General features: G+C 43.3%; 1 protein-coding gene across 2 annotated transcripts; it reads right to left on the bottom strand.

Moving 5' to 3' along the window:
- Positions 1 to 6,464: 6,464 nt before the first annotated feature.
- On the bottom strand, positions 6,465 to 12,016 carry LOC127931814 (astacin-like metalloprotease toxin 5). 2 transcript variants are annotated; one of them, XM_052525545.1, is made up of 11 exons: positions 11,848 to 12,016; positions 11,635 to 11,700; positions 11,408 to 11,464; positions 11,202 to 11,270; positions 11,026 to 11,075; positions 8,707 to 8,788; positions 8,502 to 8,616; positions 8,180 to 8,352; positions 7,246 to 7,327; positions 6,850 to 6,985; positions 6,465 to 6,740 (listed from the first exon to the last, which is right to left on the bottom strand). In XM_052525545.1, exons 1-10 carry the CDS (start codon positions 11,879 to 11,881, stop codon positions 6,892 to 6,894), a joined length of 822 nt encoding a protein of 273 aa, XP_052381505.1. In that variant the 5' UTR covers positions 11,882 to 12,016; the 3' UTR covers positions 6,465 to 6,740; positions 6,850 to 6,891. The 2 variants fall into 2 exon arrangements, with proteins under 2 accessions (XP_052381505.1, XP_052381504.1); XM_052525544.1 differs by having other exon boundaries at positions 6,850 to 6,971.
- Positions 12,017 to 14,971: the final 2,955 nt, after the last annotated feature.

Raw genomic sequence — 14,971 nt, 5'->3', positions numbered from 1 at the left:
ACCCGCCCACGCCCCCGACATTTCTCCTTCACCCAAATCCAGATAGCTGATGTTCTGAAAAAGCTGCAAAATCTGGACCCCTACAAATCAGCCGGGCTAGACAATCAGGACCCTCGCTTTTTAAAATGATCTGCCGAAACTGTTGCAACCTCTATTACTAGCCTGTTAAACCTCTCTTTCGTATCGTCTGATATTCCCAAAGACTGGAATGCTGCCGGGGTCATCCCCCTCTTCAAAGGGGGTGGCACTCTAGACCCAAACTGCTGCAGACCTATATCTATCTCTATCCTTTCTAAGGTCTTCGAAAGCCAAACAGATTACCGACCATTTCGAATCCCACCGTACCTTCTCTGCTATGCAATCTGGTTTCAGAGCTGGTCATGGGTGCACCACAGCCACGTTCAAGGTCCTAAATTATATCATAACCGCCATCGATAAGAGACATTACTGTGCAGCCGTATTCATCGACCTGGCCAAGGCTTTCGACTCTGTCAATCACCACATTCTTATTGGCAGACTCGACAGCCTTGGTTTCACAAATGATTGGCTCACCTGGTTCACCAACTACTTCTCTGATAGAGTTTAGTGTGTCAAATCGGAGGGCCTGTCTCTATGGGGGTGCCACAGGGTTCAATTCTCGGGCCGACTCTCTTCTCTGTATACATCAATGATGTCGCTCTTGCTGCTGGTGATTCTCTGATCCACCTCTACGCAGACGACACCATTCTGTATACTTCTGGCCCCTCTTTAGACACTGTGTTAACTAACCTCCAGATGAGCTTCAATGCCATACAACTCTCCTTCCGTGGCCTCCAACTGCTCTCAAATGCAAGTAAAACTAAATGCATGCTATTCAATCGGTCACTGCCCGGAACCTGCCCGCCCGTACAGCATCACTGCTCTGGACGGCTCTGACTTAGAATACGTGGACAACTACAAATACCTAGGTGTCTGGTTAGACTGTAAACTCTCCTTCCACAGTCACATTAAGCATCTCCAATCCAACATTTAAAAAAATAATTAGCGTCCTTTACTCATGCTGCCAAACATACCCTCGTAAAACTGACCATCCTTCCGATCCTCGACTTCGGTGATGTCATCTTTAAAATAGCCTCCAACACTCTACTCAACAAATTGGATGCAGTCTATCACAGTGCCATCTGGTTTGTCACCAAAGCCCCATATATTACCCACCACTGCGACCAGAAGAGTTATGATTCTGATGTAGGCCTAGAGCAGCCAGTGTAAATGCATATATTGGTTTCTATTAGGTTGTATTTGGATAACAAGAAATATTTCTCATAAAAATAGATGTGTGCTTTTTAATATTCTAATACAAATTGAGGTGTGATTGGATGTATACGATTTAGTCATAGGGTGGATATGTTAAGGGGTTTTTATGGATAATGATTATGTGTACATATATATATCAAACATCTCCAATCCAAAATCAAATCTAGAATCGGCTTTCTATTTCGCAACAAAGCCTCCTTCACTCACGCCGCCAAACTTACCCTAGTAAAACTGAGTAACCTACCGATCCTCGACTTCGGAGATGTCATCTACAAAATGGCTTCCAATACTCTACTCAGCAAACTGGATGCAGTTTATCACAGTGCCATCCGCTTTGTTACTAAAGCACCTTATACCACCTACCACTGCAACCTGTATGCTCTAGTCGGCTGGCCCTCGCTACATATTCGTTGCCAGACCCACTTGCTCCAGGTAATCAACAAGTCCATGCTAGGTAAAGCTCCGCCTTATCTCAGTTCACTAGTCACGATGGCAACACCCACCCGTAGCACACGCTCCAGCAGGTGTATCTCACTGATCATCCCTAAAGCCAACACCTCATTTGGCCGCCTTTCCTTCCAGTTCTCTGCTGCCTGTGACTGGAACGAATTGCAAAAATCGTTGAAGTTGGAGGCTTTTATCTCCCTCACCAACTTTAAACATCTGCTATCTGAGCAGGTAATCGATCGCTGCAGCTGTACATAGTCCATCGGTAAATAGCCCACCCAATTTACCTACCTCATCCCCATACTGTTTTTATTTATTCACTTTTCTGCTCTTTTGCACACCAGTATCTCTACCTGCACATGACCATCTGATCATTTATCACTCCAGTGTTAATCTGCTAAATTGTAATTATTCGCCTACCTCCTCATGTCTTTTGCACACAATGTATAAAGACACTTTTTTTCATTTTTTTTCATTTTTTTAAGTCTACTGTGTTATTGACTTGTTTATTGTTTACTCCATGTGTAACTCTGTGTTGCTGTCTGTTCACACTGCTATGCTTTATCATGGCCAGGTCGCAGTTGTAAATGAGAACTTGTTCTCAACTAGCCTGCCTGGTTAAATAAAGGTGAAATAAAAAATACATTTAAATCAGAACTATAACTAAACAGAATACTACTATGTTACTGTATTCATGTATGAATCTTATTATTTCGTCAAGAATGAGAAGGACTTTCTGTTCCTTGTTGGAAACGAATGGAGCTATCGTCAGACTGGCTGGAATGCCGTGTTGCTTACAGGACATCCTGTCTCTATCCAGGGAGGGGAGAGACCTTGGGCTAGTAGTAGATTGTTTAACAGGTGGCAGACAATGTGGGAAGGCTTGTGAACTACACTGCTAAAATAAATAAAGGGAACACTAAAATAACACTTCCTAGATCTGAAGGAATGAAATATTCTTACTAAATACTTTTTTCTTTACATAGTTGAATGTGCTGACAACAAAATCACACAAAAATTATCAATGGAAATCAAATTTATCAACCCATGGAATTCTGGATTTGGAGTCACACTCAAAATTAAAGTGGTAAACCACACTACAGGTTGATCCAACTTTGATGTAATGTCCTTAAAACAAGTCAAAATGAGGCTCAGTTGTGTGTGTGTGGCCTCCACGTGCCTGTATGACCACCCTACAACGCCTGGGCATGCTCCTGATGAGGTGGCGGATGGTCTCCTGAAGGATCTTCTCCCAGACCTGGACGAAAGCATCTGCCAACTCCTGGATAGTCTGTGGTGCAACATGGCATTGGTGGATGGAGCGAGACATGATGTCCCAGATGTGCTCATTTGGATTCAGGTCTGGGGAACGGGCGGGCCAGTCCATAGCATCAATGCCTTCCTCTTGCAGGAACTGCTGACACACTCCAGCCACATGAGGTCTAGCATTGTCTTGCATTAGGAGGAACCCTGGGCCAACCGCACCAGCATATGGTCTCACAAGGGGTCTGAGGATCTCATCTCGGTACCTAATGGCAGTCAGGCTACCTCTGGCGAGCACATGGAGGGCTGTGCGGCCCCCCAAAGAAATACCACCCCACACCATGACTGATCCACCGCCAAACCGGTCATGCTGGAGGATGTTGCAGGCAGCAGAACGTTCTCCACGGCGTTTCCAGACTCTGTCACGTCTGTCACGTGCTCAGTGTGACCCTGCTTTCATCTGTGAAGAGCACAGGGCGCCAGTGGCAAATTTGCCAATCTTGGTGTTCTCTGGCAAATGCCAAACGTCCTGCACGGTGTTGGGCTGTAAGCAGAACCCCCACCTGTGGACGTCAGGCCCTCATACCACCCTCATGGAGTCTGTTTCTGACCGTTTGAGCAGACACATGCACATTTGTGGCCTGCTGGCGGTCATTTTGCAGGGCTCTGGCAGTGCTCCTCCTGCTCCTCCTTGCACAAAGGCGGAGGTAGCGGTCCTGCTGCTGGGTTGTTGCCCTCCTACGGCCTCCTCCACGTCTCCTGATGTACTGGCCTGTCTCCTGGTAGCGCCTCCATGCTCTGGACACTACGCTGACAGACACAACAAACCTTCTTGCCACAGCTCGTATTGATGTGCTATCCTGGATGAGCTGCACTACCTGAGCCACTTGTGTGGGTTTTAGACTCCGTCTCATGCTACCACTAGAGTGAAAGCACCGCCAGCATTCAAAAGTGACCAAAACATCAGCCAGGAAGCATAGGAACTGAGAAGTGGTCTGTGGTCACCACCTGCAGAACCACTCCTTTATTGGGGGTGTCTTGCTAATTGCCTATAATTTCCACCTGTTGTCTATTCCATTTGCACAACAGCATGTGAAATTTATTGTCCAATCAGTGTTGCTTCCTAAGTGGACAGTTTGATTTCACAGTAGTGTGATTGACTTGGAGTTACATTGTGTTGTTTAAGTGTTCCCTTTATTCTTTTGAGCAGTGTATATTGCCATTGTATCTGAGAGGAGGAGAGACATTTATTTTTTATTTTTTATTTTTTATTGATTTATTATGGTCCGATTCAAGCACCTATCAAGTTACCTATCAATATGTATATTGTAAGTTGTCATACTTTATTTTTTATTTCACCTTTATTTAACCAGGTAGGCTAGTTGAGAACAAGTTCTCATTTGCAACTGCGACTTGGCTAAGATAAAGCATAGCGATTCAACAAATATAACAACACAGAGTTACACATGGAATAAACAAAACATACAGTCAATAATACATTAGAAAAACGAGAAGTCTGTATACAGTGAGTGCAAATGAGGTAAGACAAGGGAGTTAAGGCAATAAATAGGCCATGGTGGCGAAGTAATTACAATATGGCAATTAAAAACTGGAATGGAGCTGCTCTGACAGCTGGTGCTTAAAGCTAGTGAGGGAGATATGAGTCTCCAGCTTCAGTGATTTTTGCAGTTCGTTCCAGTCATTGGCAGCAGAGAACTGCAAGGAAAGGCGACCATAGGAGGAATTGGCTTTGGGGGTGACCAGTGAGATATACCTGCTGGAGCGCGTGCTACGAGTGAGTGCTGCTATGGTGACCAGTGAGCTAAGGCGGGCCTTTACCAAGCAGAGACTTGTAGATGACCTGTAGCCCGTCCTTGGACACTGTGCTATCTAACCTCCAAACGAGCTTCAATGCCATACAACACTCCTTCCGTGGCCTCCAACTGCTTAAAGACTTTTATGTCGCCAAACCCACTGTCATCTACAAGTTTGTTTATTCCATGTGTAACTCTGTGTTGTTATATTTGTTGAATTGCTATGCTTTATCTTAGCCAAGTCGCATTTGCAAAAGAGAACTTGTTCTCAACATGCCTACCTGTTTAAATGAAGGTGAAATAAAAAATAAAGTATGACAACTTAAGACAAGATACATATTGATAGGCGCTTGAATCGGACCATAATGCTTTCCTGCATGAACATTCTAAATAAGTACTTCTTGGTGTCAGGGAAATTGTACGGGTGTAAAAAGTACATATTTTCATTAGAAATGTGGTGGAGGAAAAGTCAACTGTCAAAAATGTAAATAGTAAAGTACAGATACCCCCCAAAAATTACTTTAAATTATTTTTACTTAAGTACTTTGCCATCTTTTGTGCACACATTTGTTTACATTGCTGTTAGTGTGAGGATTTCTCCTTTGCCAAGATAATCCTTCCACCTGACAGGTGTGGCTTATCAAGAAACTGAAATAGCATGGTCATTACACAGGTGCACCTTATGCTGGGGACAATAAAAAGCCACTAAAAGGCACAGATGTCTCAAGTTGAGGGAGTGTGCAATTGGCATGCTGACTGCAGGAAGGCCCACCAGAGCAGTTGCTAGAGAATTGAATGTTCATTTCTTCACCATAAGCTGCCTCAAACATCATTTTAGAGAAGTTGTAACCCCGCTGGCTACTATTTCCATCTAATATTGCCCCTTTTGTGGGGACGAACTCATTCTGATTGGCCCGGGCCTGGCTGCAAGAGCCCTCCAAGGCCCACCCCATGGCTGCACCCTTGCACTGTCATGAGAAATCCATAGATTAGGGACTAATGAATTCATTTCAATTGACTGACTTCCTTATATGGATTAACTCAATAAATTCTTTGAAGTTACGTTTATATTGGCCTCCCGAGTGGCGCAGATGTCTAAAGCACTGCATCTCCGTGCAAGAGGCGTCACCACAGTCCCTGGTTTGAATCCAGGCTGCATCACATTCGGCCGTGATTGGGAGTCCCATAGGGCGGCTCACAATTGGCCCAGGGTCATCCAGGTTTGGCCACCATTGTAAATAAGAATTTATTCTTAACTCACTTGCCTAGTTAAAAAAACAAATATGTTTAGTATTCCTTGCTAAAAGGTGAACCACTTTCATGCTACCGGTTATCCGGAGTTGAGCTCACCAAAGTTACCTCGCCAACTCCTCAAACCGGTTTCGTACTACACCCTCCTAGAGGGCAACATTCAGATTTTGGTGAATCTATGAGCCCTGCTGTGTAAGTCCTGAGTTACAGCGTCATCGTTTAAATAATTTGTTGCCTAGCTAGTCGGCCAAGTTCAAGGTATAAACAACCATTAATTTAAGTCTCTCCTGGTACACTACATCCTCTCTGATCCCACCCTGGGACGTATGATGAGCATAGCTGAGAAGGTCCATTCTAGAATGAAATAGAACACTGCAAGCAACATCACACAGTGGATTCTTTTCAGTCTAGGTCATTTTATTTATTTCCAAGACAAGTGCAGTGGTATAGGCCTAATTCAAGGCAGCAAGAGTACACAGGAGAAATAAAACCACTGCCTGCAGCCAGCCACACGTATAATACATCAGAAAGCTTTAAGGGACTTGTCCAACTTATTCATTGTTGTGAAGAGAAGTTAGGATGTCAGTGCCATGTGTGTTGGAATCAGTCGGCAGCAGTGGTGTTGGAATCTTCTTCGATGGTGTAATAAATGCTAAACTGTGCATTGTTATTCTGGGAAAGACAGGACAGGAACATGGTTAGAATACAGTGTGATAATAACTACATTTACAAAGGCAGCCCAATTCTGATATTTTTCCTGTCTGTGTGCACACGTCTTTACCACATTGATAGAGTTTGTTAAGGCGTGCTATGTCCAGGGGGCTCAGGTGATTTCTCTGTCCAATCTGGACTCCACTCTTCTTGGAGTCAATAGTGGGGTTCCGGTTTGATGAGAAGTAATAACTGCCAGGAGAAACCCAACAATGGGGATTTGAGGAAATGCTACTTTAACAAGGACTGCATCACAATGTCACCCTATTCCCAATATGGTGCACCTAGTTTGACCAGAGCCCAGGTCAAAAGTAGTGACTTAAATAGGGAGCCATTTGGGACACAGAGAAAGGTTATTGGAGCTGGATACTGTACAACTCATCTTTACTTATTGCTAGCAGTTTAAAAACAAGGCGAGGAAAATTGAGACTTCATTGGGAATAAGGAGGAGAGGAGTGTGACTGACGTTCCGTAGTGCATTATGGAGTCGTAGTCATAGGGCAGATCCTGAGTGTCTCCTTCCTTCACCTTAAAGTTATCTTCTTTTCCTGGAAGTTAAAAGAGGCAGACGTGACTGGTGGACACTGCTGGGTGTGATTGTGATATAGGGGAATGAAAGTAGAAATCTAGACAAGTTGTTGAGATGGAAACCATTAAGTTGAACCTCTAGCAGGAGGAAACTCTACACGATTCAAGGCATGACTATTGCATCTTACCTAAGGAAACCCATAGCGGGTGGCCTTCATGTTCAAGAGCTTACATGTTATCCCAGGATACCCATTGCGGGTGGCAACTGTAGATGACAATGTGGTGCTATTCATGTAAGGGGAATTTAGCGAACAAGGTTGCTGCGTTCACACCAGGGGAAATTTGCAGGAGTTAACGAATTCAGTTATATTCCACATAATTGCAAATTAGTCTATGAAATACATAGTATTGGTTTCAAACTGAAGAAGACTGATGGTTACAGAGCTGGTGCTGTGATATTAGGCTATCAGGACCTGCTTAGACAAAGCAATTTTAGCAGTAGAGAACAGGGTTGCAATGTATGGGGAAATTAATGGCTGCAGTAATGAGTACATGATAAAGGGAACATTTAGGCATAAATATATGAACGCCTGTTGTTCTGTCCTTGTGGTGTACTGTCTATTTTTGTTATGTAGGGTTTCATGGTGTCTGGACCCCAGGAAGAGCAGCTGCTGCTTTAGCAGTACCTAATGTCAATAGTTATTCTATACGGTCTTCACTCCAGACTACAAAAAGCTCAACAAGGTGTGCTAGTGTTGGGCTGGTACAAATGCCTGCACACTGTAGCTCTCCATGGGACAAATTGACCAGCCCTGCCCCTGGTCCACATACAATGCCCGTGAGGTGGTTTAGCATGTGTTGGTGTGAGTTACCTGAGACCACGTTGTCCCACTGTATGGTGATGTATTGGTCACGGTCTGGCCGTGTGTGCTCGTGGTGCAGGCCCAGGGCATGCATCAGCTCATGACACAGGTTCCCCACGTTACAGGCTCTACCGAAGTACAGAGGCTGGGCCCCGCCCTGAAAACCTACATACGACGCACAGCTAGAGTTAAGGAAAGAAAGGTGAGAGAAGAGGGGGAGAAAGAGTGGATATGACAGGAAGAGAGAAAAAAGGAAAATGAAGGAGCGTTTGTGAGTTAACTGTAAACTGCTGGGAAGGAGAGTGTGTTAATGTGACCATTTTGGACTCACCCTGACCCAGAGATGAACTCTATGTAGTTAATCTCATTGGTGTATTCGTGGAAGAGGATACATGTCTGGTCTGAAATCATCTTGAACGCTGCTAGCATAGTTTCCTTTCTGTCCACTGTGGGGGATCAGAGACAATGCATATCATTCTCACTGTATTAGAAATCTAGTGTTAGTGCTCATCTCTCCTACTGTATTCGACACTCACCCAGATCACCGTTGATCTTGTAGGGGATAGAAGTGACGCCTTCATTCTCCGGCCAAAGGGACTTCACAGCTAATCGGTCTTCCTGTAGAACAAAACATCTAGTCTTAAATCTGTCATCTGGTCTGATGAATCCCGTTTTTTGCAATTTCACGCTGATGGGAGGACTAGGGTATAGAGAAAACCACATGCATCCATCATGCCGTGAGGCAACATTGCAGGCTGGTGAGAGGCAGTGTGACGTGTTCACGGCACACATGAAAAAGTAGAGCAACGTTTGAACGCCACAGGAATTCATCTTAGTGCAGTGGCCTGCCCAGTCGCCAGATCTCAATCCAATTAAGCATCTGTGGGATGAGATGGGGGGGGAACAAGCCATTTTGGATTAGAGATCCACTACCAGCCAACTGGGCACAACGGTGGGAAGCATTGGGGAAATCATGGGGCCAGCATTCCTGTGGAACGCTCAACATCTCATAGAGTCCATGCCCCGATGAATTGAGGCTTTTCTGAGGGTAAAGGGGGGTGCAACTCAATACTAGGTGTTCCTAATGTTTTGTAAACTATATTTTAAGATCTTCACCAAAAAAATAATAATAACTAGTGGGCGTTGCCATTGAGATTGTCGTCACTGGCAGACACACAATAAATCTATTATTTGCACGACTCACTGTGCAATAGAGTTTAACATGAATTTTGAATGACTACCTCATCTCTGTACCCCACACATGTCTCAGACAAGCAGTGAATTTCAAACAGACTCAACTGCAACGACCAGGGAGGTTTTCAAATAACTCACAAAAGGCACCTATTGGCAGATGGGTATAAAAAAAGCAGACACTGAATTTCCCTTCGAGCATGGTGAAGTTAATAATTACACTTTGGATGGTGTATTAATACACCCAGTCCCTACAAACATACAGGTGTCTTTCCTGAGTCAGTTGCCGGTGAAGAAGGAAACCGCTCAGGGATTTCACCAATGGTGACTTTAATAATGGCTGTGATAGGAGGAAACTGAGAATGGAACAACTTTGTAGTTACTCTACAATACTAACCTGATTGACAGTGAAAAGGAAGCCTGTATAGAATAAAATTCCAAAACATTCATCCTGTTTGCAACAAGGCACTAAAGTAATAGTGCAAAAAATGTCAAAGCAATTATCTTTTTGTCTTGAATACAAAGTGTAATGAGAGGCTAATCCAATAGATTATTGAGTACCACTTCATATTTTCAAGCAGTGGTGGATGCATCATGTTATGGGTATGCTTGTAATCATTGCGGACTGGGGAAGTTTCAGGATAAAAACCAAAAAAACAGAATGAGCTAAACACAAGCAAGATCCTAGAGGAAATCCTGGTATAATCTGCTTTCCACCAGACACTGGGAAAATAATTCACTTTTCAGCAGAACAATAACGTAAAACACAAGGGCAAATCTGCACTGGAGTCGCTTACCAAGACAGAATGTTCCAGAGTGGCCGAGTTAGTTTTGACAAATCTACAGCAAGACCTGAAAATGGTTGTTTAGTAATGAACAACCAATTTGACAGCTTGAATACTTTTGAGAAGAATTAAGTGGGCAACTGCTGCACACCCCAGGTGTGGAAATCTCTTAGACGTACCCAGAGAGACTCACAGCTGTAATCACTGCCTAAGGTGCTTCTACAAAATAATTGACTCTGGGATGCGAATAGTTGACATATTTTTGCATTTCATTTTCAATAATCACGCAAATATTTCCCAAAATATTTTCACTGTCATTATGGGGTATTTTGTGTAGATGGGTTAGAATTATTTTTTTATTTCATCCATTTTGACTTCAGGTTGTCACAAAAAAAAAATGAAATAGGTCAAGGGTATGAATGCTTTCGGAAGGCACTTACCGGCTTCTGGTATACAGACTGAAACTAATGATTGCAAAATCATTTCAGTTTTCTTTACAAGCCAGAATGTTAAATAAAATGACATTGAAACTTACTCTACTGGTGGTCCGTGGTGTTTATCCTTCAGATGGTCAAAATATCCACAGGAAAGTACTGTTAACACAACTTTTTAGAGTGGCGGTACTGAAGTTAGTAGTATGCCGGCATTGTGTATTTTCCTGTGGATATTTTAGGTCTCAAATTTTGACCATCTGAAGGACCAACACCATGGACAACCAACCGGTAGAGCAAGTTCAAATGTACTTCTAGTCAACAATCTGGCTTGAATTCTTTTGCAGTCATTAGCGTCAGGCTGTGTCTACCAGAAGGTGGTATCAATCGGATTCATCAGCCTAAAAGACACAAGTAACAAGAGAGAAAGCAGGGATCATAGACTCACCGAAACCAGAATGTCTCCCTCCATGATAGCAAGGTCAAACTGTAAGTCCTCTGTAACAGAGAGAGAGGGTCTGAAACAACATGTACTGGTTACAAGTCACTACCTCCAGTACCATTCAAGTCCAGACCTTATGATAGAGGTCCAGGATTGCACGCTTCATCTAATGAATACGTTACCTTCTCTGGTTTCAGGTGTTTTATACCAATCATTTTGTCTGCGACGTGGCCCCGTCGAGGCAGTAGAACCTGAAGGGAATTGTGAACAAACTACATTTATAATATCATTGTTTATTGATAGATAAACTTGAAGACAACAGATTGAGTTGTTTCTTTGGGCCCCATCACCCCAAGAGACTGACTTGATAATCACAGTATAGGCCTACCTGTGGCAGAGAAAGTCACATTTGTAGAATTGTTGATGGGGTTTTTAGAGTTGTCCACTGAAACACAGAAGAAGAAGAAAAATATTACTAAGCAGAACAGTACAATAAAATAGTTTTGCAGTACGGCTGGCATACATTAAATAATAAAAGTGAAAAACAGGAAAGAGGCCTCAGCTTTCAGCCTATCACCTAATGAAATGACTGGTCCCCAATGCAAGCCTGCCTACCTGTTGCAGGGAAAGTAGCATTTGAAGTAGTAGCATTTGTGAAATTGGCTATGGGAACACTGCCCACTGAAAACACAAGGGAAACATATTTCATGTGACATAATAATAACATGGTCAACCAATTGGCCTCTGTGAAATTGGCCTGGACTACAGTACCTCAATTGGAAAACACTCAAAAGTAGGATGTCACAACAACAAAATTACTGGTCCTACCTTGGACAACCCAGAGAATCAAAAGCCAAACCATGTTGCAACGTTGATCGTCCCCCAGGATTTGGGAGAAAAGAACCAAAGAAAGGGCACAAACAAATTCACACACTTGCTCTCTTTCCAGTCAAAGAGTGGGTGGGGCAGCAATCACAAAGTAACAGGTGCTGGTGTGGTCACTTGCTTTTAAGTTCTCAACCTCAACAACATATGGCGCTAAGTGTCTCACTACTCAATTTCCTGCCATTTCGACCTAAGGAAGAAGAAGAATGTGCCTAGCTGTTCAACAGTAAAAACGTGGCAGTGATAATGCCGTGTTCAAGTGCTACTCGGAACTAGGAAACTCTTAATACCTTAGTTTTAAATTATTTGGTTTTAATTGCACTTATGTACAGTGGTGGAAAAATGACTCAATTGTCATAAAGTAAAAGCAGGATTTTGTTGTTTTTTAAATGTATATGAACAGACATGGTAGGTTACACTCCAACATTGATTGCATACTTAAGCAGTAAGTAGTAAGCAGTAAGACAACTTGTTATATTGAGGTTAAATAATGTTAAATAAAAAATACAAAGATAATTATTGATAGGTGCATGAATCGGACCATATTGCTGTGCTGCATGAGCATACTAAATAATAAGGACTTTTTGGTGTCAGGGAAAATGTATTGGGAGTAAATAATAAAGTACAAATACGCAAAAAACTACTTCAGTAGTACTTTAAATCATTTTTACTTAAGTACTTTACACTTCCATATACACGTACTGCGTTCAAGCTGTTAGCAAGTCGGAAATTTCAGTTTCCTTGTTCCGACTAGCAAATGAACACAGCAATAGTTTATTCAAGCTACGTTTATTCTGATCACATTATTTAACTAAATGTATCTGTTTCTGGATTGCTGTGAAATACATTCTGCTCATAAAAATCATAAATCACTGATGGCATAGCAGTCAGACGTCCTTTGTCCTCGTCTTGTCGTGTCCTGTGTATATATATATTTACATATTTTCCTCGCATATCTTTTTATATATATTTTTTCTAAAAATCTCAACTTCAAAACACTCTCCTGCAACCCGCCTCACCAATTAAAAAAAAAAGAAAGTATTATTCACCTAAAACCTGAAATGTTAGAAGCTAGCCAGAAGCTAGCCAGTTTACTGGCTAACGTTAGTATTCAGCTAACCACGGTTGGTGGTCATCAGCTATCCTTTAGCTTGAGAAGCTAACGCCAGTTTTTGTACAACGCGACTCAGACCAGAGCATACCGGACCTATTTTCTCCCCATATCCCCGGATTTCTACCGCAAGCTCTGGACATTTACACCTGGATCTTGCAGCTAGCTAGCTGCTATCCGAGTGACTATTACTAACGTCGGTCCCGGAGCAAACATCAATTATCTCGGAGCGAGCCAGCTGAGGAGTTCCATCAGCCACTCCTGGGCTACAATCACCTATCCGAGCCTGTTTCACTGCCGATGCGGAGCCCCACCGGGCCTTCACAACTGGACTACCGACATTATCCGCCCGAGGGAGTTAGCCAACTGGCCCCTCCGTCGCGACGTTACCTGAACGCCCATCCATGGCCCGCTAATCGTTAGTTGTCTTATCGGCTGCTATCTGAATAGGTCTATCGGACAATTTTCTTGGGTCACTATAACTATATCTATTTTCCCCATTGGATTGATCCCCTCTACCACACGGAACGCCACTAATCTACCGATGGAATCGCACGAGGTGGCTAAAAAAAAGACCTCCATCCTCTGCTAGCTTGCTACCCATGACCTGGCTAGCCGTCTGAATCGCTGTGACCCCAACCAACCTCACTACTCACTGGACCCTTATGATCACTCGGCTAAGCATGCCTCTCCTTAATGTCAATATGCCTTGTCCATTGCTGTTCTGATTAGTGTTTATTTCACTGTAGAGCCTCTAGCCCTGCTCATTATACCTTATCCAACCTTATACAACCACACATGCAATGACATCACCTGGTTTCAAGGATGTTTCTAGAGACAATATCTCTCTCATCATCACTCAATGCCTAGGTTTACCTCCACTGTATTCACATTATACCATAACTTTGTCAGTACATTATACCGTGAAGCTATTTTATCGCCCCAGAAACCTCCTTTTACTCTCTGTTCCGGATGTTCTAAACGACCAATTCTCATAGCTTTTAGCCATACCCTTATCCTACTCCTCCTCTGTTCCTCTGGTGATATAGAGGTGAATCCAGGCCCTGCAGTGCCTAGCTCCACTCCTATTCCCCAGGAGCTCTCTTTTAATGACTTCTGTAACCGTAATAGCCTTGGTTTCATGCATGTTAACATTAGAAGCCTCCTCCCTTTGTTTTATTCACTGCTTTAGCACACTCTGCCAACCCGGATGTTCTAGATGTGTCTGAATCCTGGCTTAGGAAGACCACCAAAAACTCTAAAATCTCCATCCCTAACTACAACATTTTCAGACAAGATAGAACTGCCAAAGGGGGCCGTATTGCAATCTGCTGCAGCGATAGCCTGCAGAGTTCTGTCCTACTATCCAGGTCTGTACCCCAAAAATTTGAACTTCTACTTTTAAAAATCCATCTCTCTAAAAACAAGTCTCTCACCGTTGCCGCCTGCTATAGACCACCCTCTGCCCCCAGCTGTGCTCTGGACACCATATCTGAACTGATTGCCCCCCATCTATCTTCAGAGGTCGTGCTGCTAGGCGACCTAAACTGCAACATGCTTAACACCCCAGCCATCCTACAATCTAAGCTTGATGCCCTCAATCTCACACAAATTATCAATGAACCTACCAGGTACCACCCCAAAGCCATTTTTTATTTTTATTTTACCTTTATTTTACTAGGCAAGTCAGTTAAGAACAAATTCTTATTTTCAATGACGGCCTGGGAACAGTGGGTTAACTGCCTGTTCAGGGGCAGAACGACAGATTTTGTACCTTGTCAGCTCGGGGATTTAAACTTGCAACCTTTCGGTAACAAGTCCAATGCTCTAACCACTAGGCTACCCTACCGCCCATTAACACGGGCACCCTCATAGATATCCTCCTAACCAACTTGCCCTCCAAATACACCTCTACTGTTTTCAACCAAGATCTCAGCAATCACTGCCTCATTGCCT

The sequence above is a fragment of the Oncorhynchus keta genome, chromosome 9 (genome assembly GCF_023373465.1).
Source record: "Oncorhynchus keta strain PuntledgeMale-10-30-2019 chromosome 9, Oket_V2, whole genome shotgun sequence".
Lineage (NCBI taxonomy): Eukaryota > Metazoa > Chordata > Actinopteri > Salmoniformes > Salmonidae > Oncorhynchus > Oncorhynchus keta.
The sequence above is the reverse complement of the archived record's forward strand: the minus strand, read 5'-3'. Positions and strand labels throughout refer to the sequence as shown.